The 22,861-nt window shown below is 42.4% G+C and overlaps 1 protein-coding gene across 5 annotated transcripts in view; it reads left to right on the top strand.

Moving 5' to 3' along the window:
- Positions 1-22,861, top strand: part of tmtc1 (transmembrane O-mannosyltransferase targeting cadherins 1) — a 277,652-nt gene that overhangs the window by 181,214 nt on the left and 73,577 nt on the right. For all 5 annotated transcript variants that reach the window (XM_055006524.1, XM_055006521.1, XM_055006522.1 and 2 more), the window contains one exon: positions 9,150-9,271. In XM_055006524.1, the coding sequence (XP_054862499.1) occupies positions 9,150-9,271 (122 nt within the window). The remainder of the gene's footprint in view (positions 1-9,149; positions 9,272-22,861) is intronic.

Below are 22,861 nucleotides of genomic sequence, written 5' to 3'. Positions count from 1 at the left end.
GGACTATATAATAATTCTGCACAAAAACCTTAACCCCATTTGAACAAACATTTATCCTACATTTTGTACATTGGTGGAGAAACATTATTAATAATCTTACAGTTATAATTGATGGAAAAACTATTTAACCCGTACAAATATAAATTAAGAAATCCTACAGATGGGTTCTTCTTCCATACTGGTCCTGATCAACCTGGTATCAGAGACTGAGTCCAGATCATCACTCCAGTGATGCTGCATTTCCTTAATGTTGTGACTGAAACTGTTCAATCCATTCCTGCATACCAAGTTCTGTGAGTTAGGTAGGGAGATCAGAAGTTCAGAATGCCAATCCTCATCTGCAGAGGCGTGGTTCTCCTCACAGCTGACACTTTATGACCCTTATCAGATTCTGGTGGAGGTAGGAGGCATCTTGTCATCTCCCAGAGAGCAGTTAGTGGTCCTTTATTAGTAAATATCCGATCAGCAGATGTTCCATTTGGAGGTGAATATTGAGTTAGCTGTCTTCTAAAATGGTGTCTCACCAAATTTACAGCTTTGGGAAAGGGTCTTTGGATCTGTGTGTGTTGCTCTGAAATGTTCTGCTCTTTTGTATGCTACAGCTGTGCAAATGCTGGTGCTGTGGTTAGTGCTGTCACCTCAAAGCAAGAGCGTCCTTTGAAACTGCTCTTCAGCTGGAGTCTTTCTGTGTGGAGTTCACATGTTCTCCCTGTGCCTGCGTGGGTTTTGTCTGGCTGCTCTGTTTTTCACCCACAGTCTGAAAATATTTCCGGTAGGTTAACTGGTGGTTCTAAGTCAGCGATATGTGAGTGTGCTGGGTTGCCTGTCTTTTTGTATTGGCCCTGTGATGGACTGGTGACCTGTCAGAGTGGGAAGGCTGCAACTCCCCTGTGACCATCTACATGATGAAGCAGATTTACCTAATGTATGGATGTGTAAATGCTTCAGTGACACACACATTCTATTATATACTGTCTCACCTAGACAAAGTGTTGGGAAAAAAAAAACATGCAGAAACCGTATTTTTATTCCACATTTTCAAGTCTCATATACCACCTGTTACTGTGGAGACAGATCCTATTCTGTGAAGTATGTTTTCGTGTATTTCCTGCTTTTTTTGGCATTTTGTCTGTGGGGGAAGAAGTTTTTGCTCACTCAATCTGTGTCAGCTTTTTGTAATACCTCATGTTCTCCCATACACTTTACAGTCCTATGTCTTTTCCCCCCACAGTGCCTTGCTGCTTATTTCTGTCTGCATTTCAGATGTTTTTTTAGTTCAAGGAGTGTTTATTGAACTGAGCTGAAGTTTTGGGGAGAAAACATTCCCCAAAGTGAATATTATACCACTTAGTCAACCTAAATGCTGCCTGGTGTTGCTGCCACTTTCCTTTTATGCTGTTTATTCTGCAGATCTCTATTCAAATACGGTAACTTTTCCCTGTTATATAAAAGTTACGACTATGTCATGGTTGTGAGCCTTGTACTCTGAGAAGTCAAAATATTCAAAATAATTTTCTTTTTGTCCATCACTGCTTCAGTGGAGCAGGAGTGAGAGCACTGTGCTTCTGAATGCAAAAGCAGAATTGGTATATTTGCCTAGAACATCTTGTACATGGAGACTTAAATTTAACTTCTTTGAGGAGGCAGACACCCCTTCATCCTTACATGAAGAGCAAAGCTGGAACACAGCATGATTTCAAGTCTAAATGTAAGCCCAATTTGCTCATTTTCATTCTGTCTTGTAAAACTTTCATTCAAATAGAACTAAATTGTAGCTAAGCAGCTTGTCCAGGGTGTACCCCATCTCTTGAGAGTGCCAGCTAGAAAAGGCTGTGAGGTCCACGATGGTCTCTGGTGTGACCGTAGTGCACTCGTATGTCCACCATCCGCCCCCACTACCTCCTGCTGACTGTGATGCAGTTCATAAATGTGGCACTTCAAAAAAAAAAAAAAACTTATTGTTGTATAAATGTAATTTCTCTGTAACAGGGTCGATAATTCTGGTTTATATGTTGTGTCCTACTTCCTTGTCTTTGATTGGGTAATTTATAATGACTCAAAAATGCCACCCATGCAACTGAATCAGATCACTGCAGCTGTTCCACTAAAATTGATTTTACTTCAAAAACTACTGATTAAACTTAATGATTTTTATGATGCTGTGATGTGCTGCTCCATATTATTACACAAATTACTCCTGTCCCCATTGCAAATGGATTCCGGTGGGGAGAAGGAATTAAACACAATTTCTAAGTCACTGTGTTGAAGTATAGTGTTGAGGTTCTCATTCTTCTAGTAGATTTTCATCCAATATTTGTCATCCACAGATTTGAATAGGAAAACACTTAATGCACTGCATTAATTGAGCAATGTCAGTTCAGCAGCTTACTAGCACTTTTTCAAATAAAGGTTTTTCATAAATAAAACATGTAGTCAGTGTATACATTTTGATACATTATAGTAGATTGAACTACCCATCCATATAGGCACAAGCATTAACAAATTACAAGACAGTGGACCCCTGTTATTGTAGATATAGTTGTTTTATATATCTTTGTGGTCACTTTGTGTCTCCTTATAGTTGTTTTGTCTCTGATTGTGGTTATTTTGTATGTTTGTTCTCTTGTTTCATTCTCTTTTTGACCATTTGATCATTCTTTTTGTGGTGGTCTTGTATCTCTTTATGGTCCTTTTACACCTCTTAGTGTTGTGTGCTTGTTTGTAGTTGCTTAGTGTGTCCTGTAGTAGTTTTGTGTATGTGTGTGGTCATTTTGTACTTTTTGTGGCCATTCTGGCCTTTTTTGGTCATATTATGTCTCTTTGGAGTTGTTTTGTATCCCTTTGTGGTCATTTTGTGTCTCTCTATGGTCGTTTTACATCTCATTGTGGTCATTTCTTTTCTATAGTACAACTATTCTGTGCAACAGCACATCAGGTCACGCACTGTATTTTGTAAACCCTTGTAGAGTCAGCTTTGTGTCAAACAGACAGCATGTTGGAATCTGACCTTTAATTGTAGTGCCCAATTAAGGTCAGTCAATTGGAGGGGAGAGCTGCATGTGTACAGTTTCAAGCGTATTCGGTTTAATATGCTGATTTCAAAGTCAGAATTTATTGTTAATCTTGCACCTATGTTAGATTCATTTGAGACCAAGTAGACTTTAATGAAACCAGACTAAAGAGATGAAGTGTTTTCAGTGTGTAGTGTGGCGGTGGTTGTTTTACCTCAGATTCTTGTGAGATCCAACCAGCGTTGTCAGCCCATTATCACTGCACATCATTTCCATACATGTGGGACTGTTGGGACCTCCTCCACCTTGTAGTTGGATCAATAGACTCATTATCAACTATTCTAATCAATGATAAACCAAAAATAACTGTGATGAAGCAATATCTTACAGTTGTGTGCTGGACAAATTACTGAGTGTATTTTAACACAAACCATGATCCTTTGCTAAACCTAACCATGTTGTTTTGGTGCCTAAACTTAACCAAACACAGAATGATAAACAGTGAGTGGAAGTGAAAATCAAAGCAAGACTCCTGAGTGAAACCTGGCTTGCTGAACTGTGACTCTCCCACCATTAAATGGCATAATAATAGTCTACTAAGCCTACTAGAAGGTGGAAGGGGTCCTCCCTGCCCACATGTATGGGGGAAAATGTGCACTGTGTTGTGATTCTGCTCCTGCCCCTGTTCCTTCTACCTCTTTCTTTCTTCCTCGTTTTTCTGCGTCTATTTTGACCTGTCTGTCTTCCTCTGTATCTGTCATCTCTCTCTCCCTGTCGCTCTTGCCCGTCTCTCTCTCTCTCTGTCTCTCACTCGCTCCCCTGCTCTCACTGCCTGAACTGCTGATTGCTGGGATGAAAGTCAGCTGTGACAATCAGCTCACCCAACTCTCCTGTTCTCCACCTCACCTCCAGCTATTTAAGCTCTGTCCTGTCATTCACTCCCCACTGGATCATCAACCCACATGCCTTCATGGACTCTGTTCCCACATGGACTCTGCTTTCGGACTCTGCTTTCGGACTCTGTTTTCCCCTCCTTTGGATTTCCCTCACTTGGACTCAGTCTTCTTTCGGAGTCTCGCTAGCCCTGCTTATGTCTCCAGCCAGTTGCTCCGGTCTCCTCTCCGTTCGCTCCAGATTTCCTGAGCCAGCTCCCTGCCCCTTCTGTTGTCAGTTCCCCCCATCTTGTAAGTACCCCTCCTTAGCTTAGTTTTGTTAATTCAATTTAGTTTAGTGCTCTTCAGTTTTTGAATTCATAGTGTTTGTTAGTAGTAGTTTGGTTTAGTTTTGTTTCCTCCCAGTTCAGTTCTCCATTTATGTATTGTTTTAGTTTTCTGGTTAAATGAAAGTCTTTCCTTAATTCACCTGTCTGCCAGTCTCTCTGTGTCTGCGCCTGGGTTCTCCAGCTTCCCCCTAACACACTGATAAAGGCTGTTGAATGATATGATACATCGGATGCAAGATCACAATTCTGAGAGAATCTATCTGGCATTGCCTTAAGCTTTACCTTTTTGGCTCATCCACAGCCTGTCAGACCATCAGCATCTTGTGATTAACTGCAGGCTGCTATGAGCATCTATTAGGTGTGAGTCAGGCTGTAATGGATAGGAACATGGTCCATGCAATCACCTACCAAGTGTGTTTTTTAAAGTGTCTGCCCTTTCCCTAACAATTTAGAGAACGACTTCTCAGGTGGTTCTGTGTGACAAACCATCTGGTATGTCAGGGTAGTGGTTGTGCAGAGCTTGAAAAGAAATGCTGCCAACATCCAGTGCATGGATGAGTCTCTCTGGAAAGATTCTGTAGTTTATGTCTATGTGAGGAGCTGCTGGATGAGCGAGGAGTGTATGATGGTTTGTGTTTAAATGTTAATTGTACCTGTGAGGGCTGTCAACACTGCTGATATTGTTATTGTTGCATATATGGCTGTGAGAGAGGAAGGCAAATAAATTTGTCTGAATGGTGGTTGCAGAGTTTTCAAGGTCAAAATGTGCTTCTCAACTTAAAACTCAGTTTATCAGACATATTTTGCTGCACTCAAATAACGCACAGCTGTCAGTATAAATATGTCTTCCAGACACTTATGACCTATTCTCACTGCAGTTCTGTGTAAAAGGCACAGTGCTGACCCCACTGCAACCTCTGGAAGTAATTGATGTTCTGCTATGCCCCTTCTTGGCCTCTTCTTCACTCTAGGATGTGATTGATGTGAAGTTAATGACCTCCCAGTGACTGCAAAGCCTCAGTGCAGAAACTTCCTTTCTGTGTTAAAGGAGGGGCAGGGTTGTACTTTATATCCAGGCCCCATTTTGGCCCATAGCAACCAGTGGGAAACACGTATAGAAAGGACTCTACGCACGCACGCACGCACGCAGAGCATGTTGTAGTCATTCAACCCTTATGTGGAAGTCAATGCCAGATTCTTTCAGTGCACTTTCCCTTGCCAGCTTCCAAATCAAATTGTGTGTGCATGTGTCTGTCAATCTTGTCTGTACATATTTATGTCAGTGTCCATTTCTGTGCAGCCGTTGTCAGTGGGTTTGGGCCTGTCAGTTCCAGTTGGTCAGTTTGTGCGTGCGTGCGTGCGGCTAGACCATCTGGAGTCCTGGTTAACCTCACCAGAGTGGTCGGCAGGTCTTCATTCATTCAGTTTCTGTCTTCTTTTCCTGGATGGTCCAGCTGGGTCCGCTTGCAGAAATCTGAAGATGACTCTCAGAGAAAATGAAAATGAGCTCTTTTGACAGCCTCAGGCAAACATTCTGTCGGCTGCGAGGGTGAAAAAACCTCTGCAATTAACATCTCTGCTTGGGCTTCTCTTTTGGATAGAAACTGGGTAGAATCTTTCTGTAGCAGAACTGCATCCCAGCTGGCTATGTCATAACCAACTTTTGGACTTCTGTGATTTCTGAAGGGTTGGGTGACATTCACCACATGGACCATGAGACATTGCACATATTTCAAGTGCAGAATTTTTTTTATGTCCCATTCCAACCAGCTTTTTCCTTAAATATCTCTTTCTGTATTAGACCATTGTAGACATGGTTCAAAGGAGAGGATATGTATGTATGTATATATATGTGTGTATGTATATGTGTGTATATATATATATGTATGTATATGTGTGTGTGTATATATATATATATATATATATATATATATATATATATATATATATATATATATATATATATATATATATATATATGTGGCGGGATGTGATTAAAAAATGTAATCTAATTAATTACAGGCTTTGTAATTAATTAATCGCAATTAATTGCAGTTTTGTCAAATAGCAATATTTAACACAATAAGTGAAGTTTTTCAATTCAAATAAAATTGTGGTTGACAGTTGAATCAATGAATAGACATATACGTGTTTATAATCTAAAATTTGTGTAAAAAAACAAGGAAAATGGGACATATAGAAAAAAGTGATTTTGATGGCTTAAAGCCTGAATTTAGTTGTTTTTTTCCACTGTATGGCACATAAAATCAGCATAAGTAGTTCAAGGACCTTCAAAATGTTGAAAATCCATAGATTCATTCTGTTTTCATCATTTCTGGGTCTGATAAATGGTGTAATTTTGATGGTTGATTTTATAGGAATATCAATTTTTATTCATGTAATTTTTTATAAACAAAAAAATTATAATTAAGTTATTAAAAGAGATATTTTTGTTGTTTAGGTTCTTCCTCCTCCAAGGAGGCAGAGCCTTGACGGAGTAAAAACTTAAACCACAAAAATGTTTTGTTTCTATTTATCTGCATTTTTCATCTGTCTGCTACATTCACAAATTACTGCAAATCTAAATACAATTATAGCGATTTTATTCAACATTTTAAGACTTTTTGTAAACTCAAGCACTGTCTAGAAAAGTGGTCTATTGTGGGATGGCTACACCGTTAGCCGTTAGCATGACTCGTAGCTAAATTTATTGTGTGCAGTTGTAAATGTTACCAACTTCGCATTTTACACTTTTAATCAATGGTGATACAATTGTTATTATTGATTTCATCCCGACATCGCCAGGCCATCCAATTTCGCTAGGTGGCACTGTGGGTCAATGCAAGAAATGTGAATATTTCAGTAAAACCTTAACTTTGTCCCCATATCACCTACAGATGTGATTTAGGATAGATGATAAAGAAACTCCTTATTATTGGTATGCACAAACACACAAAACAGATATCAGAAAAGTTATTGAGTGCGTGTATGTTTCAGTGTAAAAATTCTTACTCAGCTGCCCTGCTTGCAGGGGAGGTTAGGGTGTTTGCATTCCAAAGGAGGGGGTCCAAAATGAGCAAAGTGGGGAGCAACTACATGAGAGTCACTGTGTCTTTAAACTTGTGGTCTTCCAAAATGTTGATGTCCTGTATGAATCTTCATTCCTCCATAGGAGGTCTGAGATTCACACTCATACTGTAAGGAAATGAATGTAACACCATTTTTTCCTACCTTTATTTATCCCCTAAGGGAAATTCTGTTTTTCGCATATCCCCTCAGTTGAGGGGGTCAGAGCACAGCGTTAGCCAAAGTACGGTGCCCCTGGAGCAGGAAGAATTGCAAAATGGTGAGGTTGATCACAACAGTCTCCTGCTGTACTTCACTTCTGACACTAATGGAGTTTCTTTCTGAGAACAGGAGGGTTCCCTGTCCTGTGTAATGTCCAAGATGGCAGTTTTATGCAGTGTCTAGGTCCAGAACCTAAACAAAAGGGATTTGTTGCCTGGTTTGACCTGTGTTTGGCATTCCAAAGAAAGCCAAGCTGTACTGGCTACACACTGAATGTACACAACTGAATGTTGAATCCTGTTAGTATGATAGTTTTTTGCATGTACATGGTTCTCTTCATCACTACTGTGGGTATGTCTGATTGATTGAATGCTATCACTTTCATGGCTGATGAAGCAGCAATTGTTACATGTCCTTTTGGAAAAGGCTTCACGATGAGATAGGCGTCCGCAGTTTAAGAGCACCACGAGTATACTGACTTATTGGCAGTTCCCGGTTTGAATGTGCCAAAGATGTACAGACAATTTTCACTGAATCACTTAGAAATATAGTGATGCTCAGTCAAATTCTATCGAGTCTTTTTTTCTATGATATCAAGGCGGAAATTTTGGGCATTTATTTGTAACTTATATTGTAAATAATGTCAGTTAAAAATAATGTAAGTCATACTTAATAACAATATGTTCCAAGTCTGTAAAACAACCTCATATAATTTGAATTAGTGCGCTGCAGCTTGTTTGTGTGGATAATTCTTGGGCTGTTTAGCAGCCTGCTGCCATATCACAACTCAGTGTGTGCATTACTGTCTGTGATATTACTGTCGGTCCATTACTAGTCAATGGTATCAGTAGCTCTCTCTTAATGTTTAGAGATGTTCATAATGGTTATGATTGTATCAGTGTCCATTCATATCAGCAGGCAGCAGTTTGTTGTATTCTTCTCTTTTTATTATTCAGGTTGTTACAAGTTGAGGATCGCCTCAATAGCTCAGAATGTGTTTGTTGTTTGTGTGTCTGTAATATCACTATAAGTCCCTTTCAGTCAGAGATGGTGCCTGTAGCTTTTAATTAGCTGGTGGACAGCAGAACAACCTCTGACTGGAGTGACACTAATCAGCACTTCACACTTCTGCTCTCATTACTGGTAATGAGCCAATCTACTGAACTCAACGAGGGGCCGCCGACTCAGCCAATTAGAGGCCAGTTTGTTCAAATAAACACAGGCATGGTGGAATAGCATGGAAGAGGACATGGCACAGGCTGTGGGCATTATGAAATATGGATGGACTCAGACATGGACTCTATAGAAAAAGGAATTAACTGTAATTTGATGATTTGATTGCCTTAATTGCTTTTCTGTTGTAGAGATGATGTTAACATTTAAGACAGATTGGTCATGGCTGCTGAATGTGCATGTATTTCTATGTACAAGTACTGGTTGTGTGTGTTGGCAGAATCTGAATGACAAAAATTACCATTTATAGCAAATGTGCTTTTCAGCCATGCTATTTGAAGCGATTGCACTTGGTGCCTTTTGGCTTTGTTTATTAAGAAATTTAATGTTAGACTTCTTTGCTGTGAATGTGTTCATTTTGCCGTGTTTGTCTTCATATCTCTCTCTCTCTACAGAGGCAAGACAGCAGGGAGGTGTTGGTGGGAATGTTGTTTCTGGTGTTTCCCTTCATTCCTGCCAGTAACCTCTTCTTCAGGGTGGGATTTGTCGTGGCCGAGAGGGTTCTCTACATGCCGAGGTGAGCATTAGCTGGGCCAGGTGGGCATCTACTTGCATGTAACTATATAGACTGGTGAAAAAATTATGGTAAGACCTCCACTTTGTATTATCAACACAAAGAATAGTCATGTATTCAGAGTAACATGCATCTTTGGCCAGTCGGATAGCTACCTCGTCGCGCACACACACACACACACACACACACACACACACACACACACACACACACACACACACACACACACACACACACACACACACACACACACACACAAACACACACACAAACACACAAACAGCTTCGATGAATGCGCATCCAAGAAGCTTTAAGATGGATTGAAAGATAGTGACTCCCACCAATTTTGGATGTAACCAAATGCATCTGTCCTTCCAAAAGATGCTTTGTCTACAAAGAAAAGGCCAGCACTTGAAGGAAGAGAGAAGGGGTGAATGAGACCAGCTGAAAGGGATTTAGTGATATATTTTTCTTTAGCATTTTTGGTTTTGTTTGGGAAGTTTTCTAGTCTGTATTGAAATGCCAGGATGCAAGTCAGTGGCACAGGGGGGAGGTTGGTGAAGAAGAAGTGAAAGGCCCAACTCCTTACTAAAGACAACCATGGTAGTCCAGTGGAACACAGTAAAAGTCAGCAGTCGGGGGGAAAGTCAGGAGAGTGAATGGGGCCAGAAGGTCTGTGTGAATGACAGAAAATACTGCAACTGGTAATAGAGGCAGCGTACCAGTCAATTTGGGAGTTGTGCAGCTTTAAGCAGGGGAGTCTTAAAACAATGTGAGACATGGATGTGGGGTTTACACAAGAGGAGATCGTTTCATTGTGGTTACCTGTGAGGAGGAGGTGATTGTAGGCAGTATGGTATGTCATTTGACCCAGAAGTATTGCATCAAGAACAACAATGTGTTCGGCGTCAGGAAGATTCCAGTCCCGTGGGGTCTGCTTGTAACAGTAGCTCAGAGTTGATAAAATTGAAATCAGCACCAGAGTGAACAAGAGAACAAGTCACAGCCTTTCAGAAAGATCCAGCAGGATTCAATACGAGGGCCAATGTCAATGTCTGAATAGCAGAATTACATGTACCCATTATGGTATGAATAAAATTGTACGCATGTCTACTCTTTGCTTCCAAGGTCTTTGTCTGTCATGTAGACATCATAAATTGGCACTTGCAACTTTGTACATCACATCAGTCACTATGTGAAATTACTGCGATGGTTAGATTTTCAGTTTTGGAAGGTTGCAAAAACTTACAGATGTAATCATCCTTGTTGGAAGTGAAAAGATTTCTGTAGGGATGCATCAATATTTGTAGATCTCGGCTAAATATTATGTGAATATAATGCTATTACTATATATGGCAGACAAAAGAATAAAATGAGAGCCAAATTAAATAAATACTTATAAAGCATTACAATAGTATAAAGTTAAAAATACCCTGTCTATGTAGTCACAGTACAGTAAATTTTGCGGTGTTCAAGTTAAATTTAACTTTTCCCGAGTCTGTTTGGTCCCATTTGGAATTGTTGAATTAACTCGTTCCATAGTGTTAAAATTTTAGAGTAAAATTAACTCTTAATAGAGTAAAAAAAATAAAAAATTAATTAATTTAAGTTTAACACTACAGGTAAAATAACTGAGCAGTGTTAATGTTTTTCTGATTAGTGTTGATCTTTTACTCTTCTGTTGTGACAAATCAACTCTCACTGAGTAAAATTCAGATGTTCATTGACACTGTATTGCGTTATTTAAAGTTACCACTGGAGGGTCAAGTTACTCTGACAGATGTTTAAGTTACACTCTCCTGCATTATCAGTTTACTCTTCTGCAGTGAAAATACAGCTCTGATGGAGTAAATCTTAAAAACCATTAACACTGCATTGTGTCACTGAAGCACTACTTCTAAAAATATATCTCAGTGGTGTTAATTATACACTTAACTTGCTCTTTGGCAGTGTCAAATTATCACAACATTGGTTTTCAAGTGGACAACAAAAATCATTAGTGACAACAAATAGCTGCTTTTAACAACTTTATTTACAGTTTATCAGGCCCAGAATATCAAAACATTTCTTGGCAAGTACTAGAACAGACCTTACCTTGGCATAAAATTGATGTCTGATGGCCCAATGTCCCCTGCGATAAGAGGAGGAGAAGGGGAAGCCATGCGGGGGCTGAACGCCGCAACAGGAGGAGATGGTACAAACCCGTCCTCTCCTCAGTCATCACCAGGAAGGTAAGATCCATTTGCAACGAAATGGATGAGCTTACGGCGCTAACACGACACCAGCGGGAATACCGGCAGTGTAGCATTATGTTATTCATGGGGACCTGGCTAACGGAGGTAACAACGGACTTTAACGCTGCGTTGGACGGCTTTCAGTTGCTGCGAGCAGACCAGACGAAGGAGAGCTGTAAGAGGAAAGGCGGGGGGCTGGCTGTGTTTGTTAATGATAGATGGTGTAACCCTGAACGCATCACTATCAAAGAAAAATTTTGCAGCAAGGACATTGAACTGTTAGCTGTTAACATGAGACCATACTACTTGCCGAAGGAATTCTCACGTTATCGCGATAGCTGTGTATGTTGCCCCCTTTGCTAACGCTAACTCTGCTTGTGATGTCCTACACACAGTAACAAGCAAGCTGCAGACACAGCACCCACAGGCCCTCTTCCTTATTACCGTGGACTTTAATCATGCCTCTCCATCATCCACACTACTCACCTTCACACAATATATCGGACCAGAGACAATAAAATATTGGACCTTTTTTATGCCAACACCAAGGAGGCATATACATCATCTCCTCTTCCACCACTTGGTAAATCCGACCATAACCCGGTTCACTTCCTTCCTGTGTACAAACCTCTGGTACACAGACAGCCCACTGTCACCCGCACAGTCAAGAGATGGTTCAAGGAAGCTGAGGAGGCTCTCAAGGACTGTTTCAACACGACCATGTGGGAAGTGTTCTGTGAGGATCATGGGGAGGAAATTGACAACCTCACTCACTGCATCACGGACTATATTAACTTCTATGTGGATTACACCGTGCCCACCAGGACTGTACGCTGTTTTGCCAACAGCAAATCCTGGATTACTCCTGATAAAAAGGCTCTCCTAAAGGACAAACGGAGGGCTTTTAGGTCAGGAGACAAGGAGGAGATGAGGTCTGCACAGAGAGAACTGAGGAGGAAGATCAGAGAGGGGAAATGCAGCTACAGGAAGAGGATGGAGGATCAGCTGCTGCAGAATAATGTCAGCGGGGTCTGGAGGGGCTTGAAAACCATCTCTGACCACAGAGACCCCAAGACTGAACTGAGACCGGACCAGGAGTGGGTGAATTACCTGAACACCTTCTTTAACAGGTTTGAACAGCCAGCCACCCCTCCCCCGGCCCAGTCCACCCTGCAGCAGGCACCACTGCATCTGTCTGCACCCCCTGCTGACTGCACCACCCCCACTGCAATTCCCCCTTCTTACGGCTCCACCACAGTTCTCCAACCACACACCTCCTCTCCCCCACAGGGCCCCACACTAACAACCAGCACGCAGCCCCCCTGCCCCAACTTGTCCCTATCAACTTCCCAGGTGAAGAGAGAACTGAGCAGACTGAAGATCAGGAAGGCTCAAGGTCCAGATGGCATCAGCTCCAGGCTCCTCAAATCCTGCGCAGGTCAGCTGGGCAGGGTTGTGGAGCACGTCTTCAACTTGAGCCTGAAGCTGGGGAGAGTACCACAGCTGTGGAAGACGTCCTGCGTGGTACCGGTGCCGAAGATCTCGCACCCCAAGGACCTCAACCACTACAGGCCGGTGGCACTAACATCCTATCTGATGAAGACCCTGGAGAGGTTGGTTCTTTGTCATCTGTGACCCCTGGTGAGCTCATCATTGGACCCGCTGCCGTTCGCCTACCAGCCCGACATCGGTGTTGATGATGCAGTGATCTACCTCCTGCACAGATGTCTCTCTCACCTGGAGAAGACAAAGAGCACTGTGAGAATCCTGTTTTATGATTTCTCCAGTGCCTTCAACACCATCAAGCCTGCGCTTCTGGGAAACAAGCTGGAGCAGACAGGAGTGGACTCTCACCTTAAAATGTGGCTGCTGGATCACCTCACCAACCGGTCACAGTTTGTGAGGGCAGGGGACTGTGTGTCCGACACTGTGGTCTGAAGTACAGAGGCCCCACAGGGGACTGTCCTTGCCCCCTTTCTTTTCACCCTCTACACTGCAGACTTTTCTCATTACACCACAAACTGCCATCTTCAGAAGTTCTCTGACATCATTGTCAGCCTTATTACGGACGGATATGAGAAGGAGTACAGAGAACTTAACCGGTACTTTGTGGACTGGTGCCAGCTGAACTGCCTCCAGATCAATGCAGTGAAAACCAAGGAACTGGTGGTGGACTTTAGCAGGAACAGACACTTCTGTGTCCTGTTCAGATCTCTCATCCTGCTGATGTCTGACGTTACGGTGAGCGTATTGCGTCACTTCCTGTTGTAGCACTGTGTCGTGTTCTGTGACTGTTGTAGCTTATCCACTCCATCTAATTTGATATTCATTAAATCTGTGTGTAGCGATATTTGAATCGTAACATACATTCGTTTTCTTCAAGCATCTTCTCAGTACTTAATTCTAAGTTAATCTATTATCTCTGTCCGCTATCCTAGCACTTAGCAGCAGTTAGCATGACTTCTCCCTCTTCCTCTCCTTCTCTTTCCTGCTCAGTGTGTCACATGTTTAGTTACTCCTCTGCCTCCTGTAGGATAATGATACCTGTAATAAATGCAGTCTCTTGGTAGCTTCGGAGGCGAGGCTCTCTGAATTGGAAGCGCGGCTCTGCACCATGGAGCCTGGCTAACAGCTGTTAGCCAGGCCCCCTTAGCCGGTGCGGACCACAATAGCATAGCTGCTAGTGTAGTTTCTGCTAGCCATCCCCTAGCAGCTCCCGAGCAGCCGGGAAGTCAGGGTAGCTGCGTGACAGTTCGTAGGAAACGTAGTCCTAAGCTCAAGCCCGCTGTCCCAGCACACCATAAACTGCTTCACGTTTCTAATCGTTTTTTCCTACTCAATGACACACCCGCTGAGAAACCAACTCTGATCATTGGCAGCTCCATAGAAACGTGAAGCTAGCGACACCAGCGACCATAGTAAAATGCCTCCCAGGGGCCAGAGCGGGCGACATAGAAGCAAATTTGAAACTGCTGGCTAAAGATAATCGTAAATACAGTAAGATTGTCATTCACGTCGGCGGTAATGACACCTGGTTACACCAATCGGAGGTCACCAAAGTTAGTGTGGCATCGGTGTGTAACTTGGCCAAAACCATGTCGGACTCCGTAGTTTTCTCTGGACCCCTGCCTGATCTGACCGGCAACGATATGTTTAGCTGCATGTCGTCGTTTCGCCGCTGGGTGTCTACGTGGTGCACTGCAAACAACGTTGGCTTTGCAGACAATTGGAGCTCTTTCTGGGGAAAGCCTGGTCTGATTAGGAGAGACGGCATCCATCCCACTTTAGCTGGTGCAGCTCTCATTTCTAGGAATATGGCTGATTTTATTACAACTCCTAAAGCATGACAACCCACAGTTCAGACCAGGCAGGATGCAGAGTTGTAGTCTTCCACACCTCTCTGCAGTTTCCTCTCAGCTGTCACCCTCCAGGAATTCAGTTAGCTTTACTGAGATTCTGTCTGTCCCCCGACCACCAAAATTCAATAAATTAAATAATTCAAATATAAACAAAAGACATAGTAACCATAAAAATCTAATAAAAATTAATACCACTATTTCAACTGAGCGAATAAACAGGACAATTAAATGTGGTCTGTTGAATATTAGATCTCTCTCGTCTAAATCTGTTAGTAAATGATTTGATAGCTGATAACCAGATTGATTTGTTCTGTTTGACTGAAACCTGGTTGCAGCAGGAAGAATATGTTAGTCTAAATGAATCAACTCCTCGTAGTTATACTAACTGTCATGTTCCTCGAATCACAGGCGGAGTGGCAGCAATTTACCTCTCTAGCTTAAAAATGAACCACAGACCTAAACCTAGTTACAGTTCATTTGAAAATCTTACTCTCAGTCTCTCTCATCCAGATTTGAAAGCTCAGAAACCAGTTTTATTTGCTGTTGTATATCGTCCTCCTGCTCCTTACTCTGAGTTTTTATCTCAATTCTCAGACTTTTTATCTGATTTAGTGCTCAGCTCAGATAAAGTGATTATTGTGGGTGACTTTAACATTCATGTTGACGTGGACAGTAACAGCCTTACGACTGCTTTTAATTCAATATTAGACTCAATTGGGTTTTGTCAACATGTAAATAAACCAACTCATAATTTTAATCACACCCTTGACCTCGTTCTGACTTATGGCATAGAAATCGAACAGGTAACAGTATTTCCCCGGAACCCTCTTCTTTCTGACCATTTTATGATAACATTTCAATTTATAACAATAGATTGTATAGGAGTTAAGAATAAATATCATTACATTCGATGTCTGTCTGACAATTCGGTGACTAAATTTAAGGAAATGATACCCTCTCTATTTAATTCAGCACCACTTACTGATATAATGGAAGGAAAATATTATAATTTTACCCCCACAGAAGTGGATTATATTGTTAATAATGCTTCAGCCTCACTGCGTACAACACTTGATAGTGTTGCACCTGTAAAAAAGAAAGTTATGTCTCAGAGAGGACCTGCTTCTTGGTATAATTCCCAGCTGCGGACTTTAAAGCAGGCATCCCGAAAGCTGGAAAGGAAGTGGTATTCCACTAATTTAGAGGAAGTTTATGTAGCTTGGAAAAACAGTCTAGTAATTTATAAAAAAGCTCTTTGTAATGCCAGGACAACATATTATTCATCTTTAATAGAGGAAAACAAGAACAACCCCAGGTTTCACTTCAGCACTGTAGCCAGGCTGACAAAGAGTCAGAGCTCTGTTGAACCTTGTATTCCTTTAGCTTTGAGCAGTAACGACTTCATGAGCTTCTTTACAAATAAAATTATTACGATTAGAGAAAAAATTAATCTGGCTGTTCCTACAAATGTCATAGATGTATTATCGAGTACAGATGCTTTAGAATTGGCTGTAAGACCAGATGGATATTTAGAATTTTTCACTCCCATACATCTCTCTGAACTAATTTCAATAGTTTCTACATCCAAACCATCAACATGTCTTTAAGATCCTATCCCAACTAGACTGTTCAAGGAGGCTTTACCTTTAATTTATTCCTCAATGTTAGATCTGATCAGTCTCTCTAAAGTAACAGGCTATGTACCACAGGCTTTTAAGATTGCTGTAATCAAACCTTTACTTAAAAAGCCCACTCTAGATCCAGATGTTTTAGCCAACTATAGACCAATTTCCAACCTCCCATTTGTCTCTGTACTTTGCATGTATCACCTGTCTTATCATGCATGTATTTAACTGTGTGTTTTATGGTCCTTGTGGCCCCCCCACCTCTAACCCTCTACCTCTATCCCTCTACCTCCACCTGTAACCCTCTACCTCTATCCCTCTACCCCTCTACCTCTAACCCTCTATTCCTCTATCTCTATCCCTCTATCTCTACCTCTCTACTTCTTCTGTCCCTCTCAACCCGCCCGGCCAGCAGGCTGATGGGTCCCCCCACATAAAGAGCCAGGTTCTGCTCGAGGTTTTTTTCTCTGTTAAAAGGGTATTTTCCTTGCCACTATCGCCTTTTGGCTTGCTCTGGGGGTCAGGCATATGGGTTCTGTAAAGCGTCTCGAGACAATTTGACTGTAATTGGCGCTATATAAATAAAATTGAATTGAATTGAATTGAATTGAACTTCTCCTACACCAGTGAAAATCCAGGGAACAGACATTGAGATTGCGGACTGTTACAGGTACCTGGGTGTTCACTTAAACAAGAAGCTGGACTGCACTACTAACACCAATGCACTCTATAAGAAAAGTCAGAGCAGACTCCACCTGCTCAGAAAAATGAGGTCCTTCGGGGTGCAGGGAGCACTTCTGAGGGCCTTTTATGATTCTGTGGTGGCATCAGCCATCTTGTATGGAGTGGTCTGCTGCAGCAGCAGCATCATGGCTGCAGACAGGAGGAGATGATGAATTCAAAATGGTAGTCCATACCCTGATGTTTTATCAACTTAACAGAAAACACACTGGTAGACAATGTAACTCCAAGTTCTAAAGTAGTCGCTGAGCCTTCTTTCAGTTCACAAAGAGTCACCATCTTTCCTGGCCCTCAAGCATATTTATCCCAGTCAAAGGAGTGGCGGTACATGGATATACAACATTCATGTTTTTTGGCCAGTGTCTTTGTAATGTTTTTGAAATTTTTCAATTGTTTTTTGAAGAATGTGTTTGGCTTCATTACGCATGTACCACATGTGCAGAATTGGGACAATGTTCCTGATGCTTCAAAGTGAATGTATCATGAAGTGATGCGTGGCAACAGATTGAGTGCAGGAATTAACTGCTTGAAGAGATGATGATGATCAATGATTAAATGTGTATGGTAAATGGTAACATGCCTTGTGACTGGACTGGTGAAAATGCAATGTTAATAATCTGTAGAAGCAAAAAGAGATGATGCCAGAGCTTGTCATCCATCTGTACCAAATCACCACACAACAAGGGCGTATTATGCAGTGGGTACCAAGACTGAAATCAACCCTAAATCATTACTTCCATTCAATAACTTCACCCTTGACGGACGGTTTCTCTGCTGATTGGAGCCATAGTCAAAAAACATGTATTCTACCAACAAGTTGTTCTGCATTTACAAGGTTCTCCTGAATTGATTGAAGAACCAGTTTGACCTCAAACTGAGAAACTCCCTCTAAAATGTCAGGCATTATATCTACAGAAAAATTGTTGACTGTGTTGAAATACTGAAGTGAGTTTAAGAGAAATTTGCATTTCATACCATATACGGGAGGTAGCATAGGATCCATTCAAATGGTATGACAGTGCTGGGTATGCATCTCCAGACTTCTAAGTACAACTTTAGAATCCCCTTCATAGAACACAGTTTGAAACTGGTCTTTCTCAAGTATACAAAAACAACAACAGTATTGAACCCCAGATGACTCCACAAACCCAAATAGGCTATGCAAGCCAAATTTATCCTGAGTCACCTGTACTGTACCATGAATCAGGTGTTTGAATGGGGAAATTTAAGTCCCAGTTCTCCTGGGGGGTTAGCCTCTCAACAACAGCGTTAAGAGGCTAAACTATGTCTGTACTTTGGCAAGACCGACCACTTCACTTCCTGCCCTTGGCGACCAGCAGGAGAATCGGCTCACCTGTGAAGGGGGAGTTCCTAGTGAGCCGGACATCAACAACTTCCCCACACTGACTGCAGCTGGCAGCAACGTTGTGCTGGCAGTCACAATCCCTCCCGGTCCAGGGTCTTGTAGACTCCAGACCTGAAGAGTGTGTACTTGACAGCAGCCTTACCCGGCAACTTGGCATTCCTACTGAACCCCTTAATCTACCCCTCAAAGCCAGAGCCTTAAATGGCTTACACCTGGCCCAGGTCACCCGCAGAATGGTTCTCAGCTCCCAAGTCATAGCTGGAAACCATTGTGAAAAGATCTCCTTCTGCGTAATTGAGCCCTCTGATCCTTCACTAGTCCAAATCCCACCTGGACTGGCAGAAAGGAGAAATGGCTTCTTGGAGCCCATCTTGTCATCAGCTATGCCTCCAATCGGCCCTCATGCCTGCAGAACCTTTGTCTGCCTCACCACCGGAGACCATCAAGCTAGACTCTATCCCCTCACAGTACCACGACCTGGCCCATGTATTCAGTAAGACCTGTGCTTTGTCTCTGCCCCTTCATCAACCCTACGACTGTGCTATTGACCTACTCCCCGGGGCCACTCTTCCATCCAGTTGTCTCTACAACCTATCCAAACCTGAACAAGCAGCCACGGAGACATACATCCAAGACTCCCTGGCTGAAGGCTTCATACGGTCATCGTCGTCTTCGTTGTTGTCATTGTCGTCATCTCGGTAGGAGGCAGGATTCTTCTTTGGGGACAAAAAGGATGGCACACTCCATCCCTCCTTCGACTTCCATGGCCTGAACAACATCATGGTCAAGAACACCTACCCCCTGCCACTGATCAACTCTGCCTTCACCCCCCTGCATGGGGCCACCATCTTCACCAAACTTGACCTCCAAAACACCTATCACCTCATCCACATCCATGAGGGTGATGAATGGAAGACTGCCTTCAACACCAGTCTTGGTCCCTTTGAGTACTTGGTTATGCCACACTGGACACTGTTTTTCAGGCATTTTAACTTCTCCCTGACCTACCACCCAGGATCCCGCAACTAGAAGCCAGATGCCCTTTCCCGTCAGTTTACGGCTACAGACACCTTTGCAGAACCTGAGATCATCTTGCCCAAATCCTGCCTTGTTGCCTCTCTCACTCTGGCAATTAGAGGCCCAAGTCCATCAAGCCCAGTGACAACACTGAGATCCAGGTAGTGGACCTGTTGACCGCCTATTTGTTTCTGATCCTATTCCTTCTCCTGTCCTCCTGTGGGGACAGTCCTCCTGAGTCACCTGTCACCCAGGCTTCACCTGGACCTTGGAGGTACTGTGAATTCTGGTGGCCCACCATGGAAACAGATGCTCGGGAGTTCATTGCTTCATGTTCCACCTGTGCCCAGAACAAAACTTCCAACCAGCCCAGTTCGGGGTTGTTGCAGCCACTCCCCATCCCTTAATGGCCACATGGTTCCACATTGCAGTCAACCTCGTGACTGGCCTGCCTGTCTCCGAAGGCAACACTACCATCTTGACTATTGTTGACCGGTTTTCCAAAGCTGCTCATTTTGTCCCCCCTGCCCAAGCTTCCTTCTGCCAAGGAAACAGCGGAAGTCATGGCCCAACAGGTCTTCAGGCTTCATGGCATACCCGCAGATATCTGTTAAACCTGCAACCTCTGGCTCGAGCTAGTGGCATTGCTGTCCCTTCCCACTCCTTTCTCTTTCCTCCTTAGGTGGGAGTGTGCATGTGGCACTGAAGGCAGCAGGTGCAGAAAATCAGCAGGAGCTGTGCTCAAGCAGGTGGGAGTGATCAAGCCAACTACTTCTGTGCCCATGAAAACAGACGCCACTCACCACTTGATGCCAGACTCTCAACAACCCACAGTTAGTTCTGAGTCTTTTTTCAGTCCATCTCCCCTTGCTTTGATCCATTCAAAATCTTGTTTGTTCTCCCTTCCAGTCTGGATTCCTGCCTGCTCGTGCCTTCACCTGGATTCACTTGCTCCAAGCCTCTGCTATCTGTAGCCACATCTGTATTCTGGAACCGCTGTCAGTCCGATCCAACCACCACCGGATCTCCTCCTGACCAACCCAGTCCTGACCGCTGCACCGCTGCCTCCACCAGCCACCACGCCAATGTCACACTCCACCTTTCCCGTTACCATGGCCCCCCGTACCCCTCTCTCCACGTCCAGACCCAACTAAGTCCCAATTAGCTTCTGAGCCAGACCCGCTAGTAGCTCTAGTATTTTGTATCTTGAATTGTTACTTACTCTTGAAGTTATAGCCTGTTTTAGTTTTCGTTGCTTCCCCGCCTAAGTGTTACCTGTCGTTGGTTAGTCATTCCTGTGTGTATTCTGTTAAACTCTAGTGTAAATTTTCCACCAGTGCTCCAGAGGCCTCCCATTCCTCTACCTGTCGCGGTGGCTTCTAGCTGTGGCCTTACGTCACTTCCATTTGTAGTTATTTATCGTCAGTTGTAGTTTTCTTACTTTGTATTTGCCTGTTGTAAAACAAAAGCCTTTTTTATGCTACTCTGTGTCACGTCTCTTACCCTGTGCTTGAGCCTCATAGGTGGATTTGCAGCATATTGCTTTTATAAATAAAAAATTATATTCCTGTAAAAAGAACCATCAAAATTACACCATTTATCAGACCCAGAAACTATGAAAACAGAATGAATCTGTGGATTTTCAACATTTTAAAGGTCCTTGAACTACTTATGTTACATAAAGTGGGAAAACCTAACTAAATCCAGACTTTAAAACATCAAAATCACTTTTTTCTATATAGCTCATTTTAAAATTTTATAAATTTCAATTTATAAACATGTATATGTCTATTAATTGATTCATCTGTCAACCAAAATTTATTTGCATTTAAAAACTTTACTTATTGTGTCAAATATTGATATTTGACAAAAATGTGATTTATCGCAATGAATTAATTACAAAGCCTCTAATTAAGTAGATAATTTTTTAAATCGCGTCCCACCAATAGTTTAAATGTTTCCTAAAACCAGAAAAAGTACCAAATACACAGCTGCATCCAGTCTGACCACATTTAAGGTGAAAGTTTTTCCAGGTAAGTAACTGTGAACTAATGGCAAATGCTTAACAAGCATATTTGAACCATTTAACTTGGCCTGGCACACCAAAGACTGTGTTTTTTGTCCATCCTTCATGATTGAGGAGAAACTTCAACCACTAACAGAGCAACCTTGCCCTTACTTTGGCAACATCTATGTTGGACACAGTGGTCTGGATGAACGTTTACATGTTGTGGAGCATGGTGTTGTATGATTAACACAAAATGTGCCTTAAACAGTTCATCAAAAGCACCAAGAGAAGAGGATGAATTGAATGGAATGGCATTAGAATGATGAACTGGATCGCATTTTTCTTAACTTCAACAGCAGGGGATAAGGCTGGGTGTGAGCAGGGATGGCATCCAGATGCTCTTGGATGCTTGTTCCCATCTGAGAAGATAAACACACACAAACAATTAGATCCACAATGTTGTAGCACTACTAATTAGGCCCTGAGCACTGGAAGTCCAAGGACCCTATTGGAGTTGGTCGATGTACATCGGGATGCACTCAACGCTGCTTGCACCTCTAATTGAAAATTGTGATGACAAAAATTGGAAGAAATTAACCGTCTTGAAGACCACAAGATGCTTCTCCACTTGAGATGCTGACACCTTTCCTGGTCTCTTCTGACCCTGCCCGGAAGGTGGATTCAGATGTAAAAACAGGTAAAATCGATGAAAGGTCACTGGTCCCAACCTGTATCACAAGTCTGATACTAACAAACTGGAATTATGTGGCTCTTCAACAAAATTCATTCATTCATCTGCATTGACTGACAGTTTTTTACGAAATGCACCCTAAATATAGAGCAAATTAAGACAGCATACAGTGAATGAATCTAAAGCTACACTCCCCTCCAAAAGTATTGGAACAGTGAGGTCAAACTCCTTTATTTGTTCTGTAGACTAAAAACATTTGGGTTTTACATCAAACGATGAATAGAAGACAAGAGATCAAAATTTCAGCTGTTATTTCCAGGTATTTACATCTGGATCTGATACACAACTTAGAAGATAGCACCTTTTGTTTGAACCCACCCATTTTTCATGTGAACAAAACATGGAACATGTGACTGGCAGGTCTGTTATGTTGCCCCGGTGTGTCCTATTACATTGATTATTCAAACAACAAATAGCGCTCAATACCTATGTTCAGTTTCAGATTTGGGGTTTGACTGTGCAAACTGCATCTATAGTTAGAGGTGTAACCAA

The sequence above is a fragment of the Amphiprion ocellaris genome, chromosome 21, assembly GCF_022539595.1.
Source record: "Amphiprion ocellaris isolate individual 3 ecotype Okinawa chromosome 21, ASM2253959v1, whole genome shotgun sequence".
Lineage (NCBI taxonomy): Eukaryota > Metazoa > Chordata > Actinopteri > Pomacentridae > Amphiprion > Amphiprion ocellaris.
The sequence above is the reverse complement of the archived record's forward strand: the minus strand, read 5'-3'. Positions and strand labels throughout refer to the sequence as shown.